The 6,414-nt window shown below is 44.4% G+C and overlaps 1 protein-coding gene across 3 annotated transcripts; it reads left to right on the forward strand.

The window, feature by feature from the left end:
* Positions 1 to 812: 812 nt before the first annotated feature.
* LOC119279607 (beta-hexosaminidase 3-like) lies at positions 813 to 6,176 on the forward strand. 3 transcript variants are annotated; one of them, XM_037560806.1, is made up of 15 exons: positions 813 to 1,034; positions 1,181 to 1,536; positions 1,633 to 1,707; positions 2,206 to 2,241; positions 2,341 to 2,452; positions 2,918 to 2,988; positions 3,130 to 3,260; positions 3,526 to 3,591; positions 3,803 to 3,903; positions 4,087 to 4,146; positions 4,232 to 4,265; positions 4,365 to 4,463; positions 4,544 to 4,603; positions 4,711 to 4,961; positions 5,870 to 6,176. In XM_037560806.1, exons 2-15 carry the CDS (start codon positions 1,216 to 1,218, stop codon positions 6,034 to 6,036), a joined length of 1,584 nt encoding a protein of 527 aa, XP_037416703.1. In that variant the 5' UTR covers positions 813 to 1,034; positions 1,181 to 1,215; the 3' UTR covers positions 6,037 to 6,176. The 3 variants fall into 3 exon arrangements, with proteins under 3 accessions (XP_037416703.1, XP_037416698.1, XP_037416695.1); XM_037560801.1 differs by having other exon boundaries at positions 813 to 1,030; XM_037560798.1 differs by lacking the exon at positions 813 to 1,034 and having other exon boundaries at positions 1,143 to 1,536.
* Positions 6,177 to 6,414: the final 238 nt, after the last annotated feature.

Below are 6,414 nucleotides of genomic sequence, written 5' to 3' on the forward strand. Positions count from 1 at the left end.
ATTAGCAGAAAATTACAGTGGTAGTTGCAACAGGAAAGCGGAGAACAGGATAGACGGCGCTGCACATGGATGGATAGGCTAAACAAAGTTTTCTTTTTTTCACTTGCCACTTTGTTCTCGAGCGAGAGCAGCGAATGACGGCCCCGAGGAGAGGCCCATCAGTCCATCACGCACACGTGCCGGCGGACGCTGGACTGGACCAGGGGGAAAAGGACGAGCGCATGTGAGCGGTGAGCCCCAAACCAAGGCAAATCGCTCCTGCACTGCACTGCAGAGACCTACTATTACTATTCCTTTTGGCATCGGTGCGACCGATCCTTCTCCTCGGAATGGATGCCCCTCTTCGAACGAACGTTGCTTCTTGTAGTAGCAGATCGGAACCGCTCCACGCACGACAAGGCGCGGGCGATAACCGCACGGCCAAGAATCGTATGGTACGTCAGAGTTCCCCTGGAGCAGGTGCGTGTGCGTGTGCGTGTACGGAGCGCGCAAGGTACCACAGATTCCAGGATATATCAATCGTCCCCTGGCATTTGCATTTGGCCATCCCAAAGTTGGAACTCCAAAAGTGAGGCACGCCAGCATCCTTCTCTGCCCGAGTCACCACTCACCAGACAAGACATTGCCTACCCCTACCACCATCTCCGTGCGGTTGCAGTTGCACCAGGCCGGATCAGATCTCTCGTCTCTCCAAGAACCGCATCTGAAACTGCCTTTGTGCGCTGGTGCTTCTCGTCAACCTCCGCACTCCCGTTCGCCCTACTCCTACCACCCCATAAAGGCACCCAGAGGGTAGTAATACCATCACCCCTCGCTTCTCCTCCAAAAGTTGGCAGTGAAGTGGAGCCGAGCCATTATCATTACTTTTTTTTTTTGATCGGGCCATTATCATTACTACTACGACGAGTAGTTGGTACGCGCATTATTGTGAGTTTCTCCTCCACTCCCAGCCCACGCCACGCAACAGGACGCGGCCTCGTGCTCCGGCGCGGCCGGCGCCGGTGGATTTAGCGGCGGCGGCTTGCGTCCGGTAGGTGCGGGATCCCCGTCACCCTCGCCCGCTCCGCAACCTCATCTGCATGCATTCTGTCCGCCGTCCCATTCATTCTACTCGTCTACTACTCCTGCAGCGGAGTGACTGACACACACACGCCCCATAACACCCGGCCGCGCTGTGCAGTGCAGGTAGCGCCGCCAGCTTTCGCCGCGGAGACGATGGCTCCGGCGCTCATGAGGCTGGCGCTGGCGCTGGCGGTGGCGGTGGTCGGGTGCTGCGCCGCCCGGCAGCCCGGCGGCCGCGTCGACCTGTGGCCAATGCCCGCGTCCGTGAGCCGCGGCGCCAGGACGCTCTACGTCGCCAGGGACCTCAAGCTGTCGACGGCCGGGAGCGGGTACAAGGACGGGAAGGCCATCCTGGCGGACGCCTTCAGGAGGATGGTGGCCGTCATCCAGCTCGACCACGCCATCAATGGCAGCTACCACGGCCTGCCCGTGCTCGCCGGCGTCAATGTGGCCGTCCGTTCCCCGGACGACGAGGTGCGTATGTCTTGTTTGTTGAGCTCCAGTGCTGAGGAATCGATTATTCTTTATGCTATATTTTGTTTACATGCTCTGCCTTTTGATCTGCTGCAGCTCAAGTTCGGGGTGGATGAATCGTACAAGCTGACCGTGCCTGCAACCGGGAGTCCGCTATATGCCCGAATTGAGGTTAGTACAGAATGCTGTGCTCAACCACTGCCTATCAACTCTTTTGACTTCAGATGTCCTTTTATGAATGCATGGAAAAAAGGAGAGATGAAATCCTATTTTTAGCGAGAACCAGAGTCAAAAATGTATTATTGGGCCACACAAAATTTAGTTCAGACCGTATGTATCCAGATGATATGGCACCGACATTTGCTGAACCTGAACTCATAAATAAAAAGTACTTGAGCATCACACAGATGGATCCGTCATATACAAGATTAGTACTTAAGCATCGGCTTTTCGGAATAAGAACAGCATCTTGTGTTTCATACAACGGCGTACATACCTGAAAAATAAGACTTGCAATGTTATTATTTTTACTTTGCACCACCTGTCTGAAGGAGGTTCGGCAACAATAACAGTACCTCATTCTTGTCACAAAGGTGCAGGCCACCACAAAACACTATCCGCCATACAAACTGTGACACGCAGTTCATACCAGTTTTCTGCATTTTGCAGGCCCAAACAGTTTTCGGAGCGTTTCATGCTTTAGAGGTAACATCAAATTATTTATGATATTATGCAGGACCATTAGATAAAGGTGGGCACAATATTAATTTCAGATAACCGGACAATACGTTTGTATTGTTGCAGACATTCAGTCAATTGTGTTACTTCGATTTTGTTTTGAGTGTAACTGGACTACATTGGGCTCCTTGGACTATCGTGGATAAGCCAAGATTTCCTTATCGAGGGCTGCTTATTGGTAAGATGTAATCTGCATTTTACCATCATTTTAGAAACAGTGTCTTCGTAATTCAGACTTTCAGAGTAACAGAGCTTATAAATTAGACTCGTCAATTTAGCTCCAGTTCCATGGGTTCCAACTGCCCTTTTGTTACTATAATAACCTATGTATCATCCAACAGTAAGTGCCTTCATAGCGTAGTCCTCTTGTTTTTACACCTCTTGAAATTTCTCAATCTATTTCTGCTTGTGCACAATTTTCCAGTCTATAATTCATTTTTCCAGTCAACCAACGTCCCAAGTAATATCAAGTTTGGTTAGCGCATGTGTTACACTTCCAATATATGATATGCTCCATAGATGCATATTACAAGTAAAAACCTTGATTTTCATGTTAAGGTTTTGACAAATACCTTATTTTCCACCCCCGCACTATTAGTAGAGAGTTCTGGATATTGACGTGCTTGTGCATTGTATGTTGCAGATACTGCAAGGCATTATCTTCCTGTCCCGGTAATCAAAAGTGTAATCGATTCAATGGTCTACAGTAAGTTGGTATGTTTGACCTTCCTACACAAAAACAATTTTCTTTATCCTAACTCCTACTTCTTTCCTTCATCACAATGGACTTATATGTATGCTTCTTAAGTTAGTTTTAGTTGCATCATATGATATGTTTACTTCTTCGCCATGCAGAATGTTCTTCATTGGCACATCGTCGATGAGCAGTCATTTCCTCTTGAAATACCTTCATACCCAAAATTATCAAATGGTGCATACTCTTATTCAGAAAAATATACAATCAATGATGCGATCGACATTGTACAGTGAGTTTTTCTTGTGTCATCATATTGGATATACTTCTCTTCAGTTATTACCTAGACTATTAAGTACCAAAATCTGAGAGTATTCAAGCAAAACTATGCATTTAATAGTTTCCACATAACGTTGCAAAGGGAATCAGAAAATAAGCATAATTTTCTACCAGCTAACTTTCCCTGAGAAAGCTGCGATTGATGGGGTCCAGAGTAGATATCACTTCGCTATGCTGTCTGACATTCCACGTTAAGATGGTTTATCAACAATTTGCAGATATGCTGAAAAAAGAGGTGTGAATGTCTTGGCTGAGATTGATGTCCCTGGCCATGCTGGTTCATGGTAAGAGATCTACTTCTGTCCCCTGTGCATTTGTGCCATCAGCAACTGTAATGCTCTGTGGCCTACAAGTTCTACTGATGCAAAATAGAGTTGTTCTTGTTGTACTGGATACTCACACTATTATTGTTTGAAACCACATAGTAGAATTTAACTTATATATAGCATCAACCCTGCCTCAAATTCAACATTTGGTACATTTCTATTGCTTCAGGGGTGTTGGATATCCATCGTTGTGGCCATCAGCTACCTGCCAACAACCACTTGATGTCAGCAACGACTTTACATTTAAAGTGATCGACGGAATTCTTTCAGGTAATACACAAATTCTAAACTTGCACCATCTCAATTCGTTATTGCAAAAAGGAAGAAAATCAACATTTTATATTAAACTTGGCAACAACAACAAAAGATGGTTGAATGGCCTGAATAAATATAGAGCATTTTGCAAAACAGAACATAATACAGTGGTAATATTGTTTTTTGTTGTCCATTCAGATTTTAGCAAGGTTTTTAAGTTCAAGTTTGTCCATTTGGGAGGTGATGAAGTCGATACAAGTAAGTTTGTAGATGTCTCGCAGTAGCGCAGAAAATCTACATGTGTTAAATTAATAGCCTATTCACTCTTTACCATGGATTCCAGGTTGCTGGACTACCACACCACGCATTAAATCATGGTATGTGCTTTAGAGAGTTTTTGGGAAAATAAGATGTGATAACCTTGGTAGTATTTACAGTCATCTAATCCATCTGGAAGTCTTTTTCCTGATGTGCAGGTTGGTTCAACATGGTATGAATGAGTCTGATGCCTACAGATATTTTGTCCTAAAGGCTCAAAAGATTGCAATTTCACATGGCTACGAGATTATTAACTGGTAGGGCGACTGGTATAGCTAGTTTCTGCATATTCTGATCTTTCTACTGGCTGTTCACAAACACTTTATCATGCTTGCAGGGAAGAAACGTTTAACAACTTTGGAGACAAGTTGGACCGCAAAACGGTGGTGCATAACTGGTATTTCCTAACCGCCTATTGGCTTCAGTTATATAAAAAAATAAGAGGCACAACCAGTATTTGTTCATCAGAAATTAAAACTGACATTCTGTTGTCGTAACTATCAGGCTTGGAGGTGGAGTTGCAGAGAAAGTGGTTTCTGCTGGTCTGAGATGCATTGTCAGCAACCAGGATAAGTGGTACCTAGATCACCTGGATGCTACATGGGAAGGATTCTATATGAATGAACCATTGACAAATATCTACAACCCAGAGCAACAGAAGTTGATTCTTGGCGGAGAAGTATGCATGTGGGGAGAACACATAGATGCATCTGACATTCAACAAACCATTTGGCCTCGTGCTGCAGCAGCTGCAGGTATAATAAGCAGAATATTCTCTTGACCTTCTAATTGTATGAAAATATTACATATTTAGCGGATCTTTGACATACAGTTGTGCCATACCGAGGTTATAGTTACAATATTTTTGACATCTATATGTCACAACACAACACAGTACAACTTTCCCCGCAAAAAAAAAAAAAACAGTACAACTTGAAGTAGTATTATGGTTGATCATCTAAAACTATGGCAATAGCATCTACACATTTTTGAAACGTTTTTTCTTGAATTGATAGAACATCTATACAGTCAATAGACAGAGTGACAGATTGGCCTCTGTACATGTAGCAGATCTGATGCTAACTGAGTTGCAATGAATCTTTTACATAAACCCATGCTGCATGGTATTGAGATGATGTGGAGGTACAGCTCACACCATGAGCAAATGTTTCATACAGAGTTTAATGAAGTAAAAGCCCATGAGAGCATACAGTTAAAGCATCTCTTCTCACATATGCATCATGAGTATGGAAGTCTATTAATATGATCGCTTTTGAGTTAAACGCTTGCAACATAGATGAATAAATTTTAGTTTTGGTTACTTGCTGTGTATCGCTTTTTTTTTTTTGAGGGAAACAGCAGGACTCTGCTGCGTATTTTTATTGATGTGTATCGCTTTATAAGTAATCAAAGGAACAGAACAGGCGCCGGATCTTATTAATTCTGAAGATATATGTTAAAGCATGCTACTTAATATTGTTAACATATACTCCCTCCGTTCCGAATTACTTGTCTCGGAAATGGATGTATCTAGAACTAAAATACATCTAGATACATCCATTTCTGTGACAAGTAATTCCGAACGGAGGGAGTAGCATACAATGTGCGAATCTACCTCTCCATCATGTTGCTTTGACTCACCAGTTCACTTATTATTTTGTAGAGCGGCTATGGACTCCCGTTGAGAAGCTCGCGAAGGACACAACGGCGGTCACTGCAAGATTGGCACACTTCAGGTGCTTGCTGAATGAGAGAGGGGTCGCTGCAGCGCCGCTGGCTGGATATGGCCGCACAGCTCCGTCGGAACCAGGATCCTGTGTAAGGCAGTAGGACATTCATAATGGGGGTAAATACCATTCATACAGGAATAAACATCAGTCCGAGGCATCCTTTTTTTCACCGTTCTGGGCAATGAAGCCCGGACAAATGTACTGATTCAGGATGTTCTGTGATGCAAGGGGATGTTTCAATGATATTGCGTCCCTCTTTCAACGTGGTAACTGTATCCTGTTTGCAATATGCGCTCCTATTTCAAGAAAATACACCCAAATAATTGCCTGGATAAATAATTGCCCACGGCATTCAGATGGAGGATCCTTGGCCAGCCTCGCAATGGAACAAAGCAGATCCTTGAAGCACTTCACGCGGCTACGCGAAGGGAGCGTGCACCGGATATCTGCTCGACGGCACAGCAAGCCGCGGCCCGTC

This window comes from Triticum dicoccoides, chromosome 1A, assembly GCF_002162155.2.
Source record: "Triticum dicoccoides isolate Atlit2015 ecotype Zavitan chromosome 1A, WEW_v2.0, whole genome shotgun sequence".
Taxonomy (NCBI): domain Eukaryota; kingdom Viridiplantae; phylum Streptophyta; class Magnoliopsida; order Poales; family Poaceae; genus Triticum; species Triticum dicoccoides.

What these genes read in the sequence shown, in the direction of transcription:
- LOC119279607 (XM_037560806.1), top strand. Translation starts at nt 1,216, where the DNA reads ATGGCTCCGGCGCTCATGAGGCTGGCGCTGGCGCTGGCGGTGGCGGTG. An exon ending in GAGCGTTTCATGCTTTAGAG is followed by an intron (nt 2,242 to 2,340) that starts GTAACATCAAAT and finishes GTATTGTTGCAG; the next exon opens with ACATTCAGTCAATTGTGTTA. An exon ending in AAAACGGTGGTGCATAACTG is followed by an intron (nt 4,604 to 4,710) that starts GTATTTCCTAAC and finishes CGTAACTATCAG; the next exon opens with GCTTGGAGGTGGAGTTGCAG.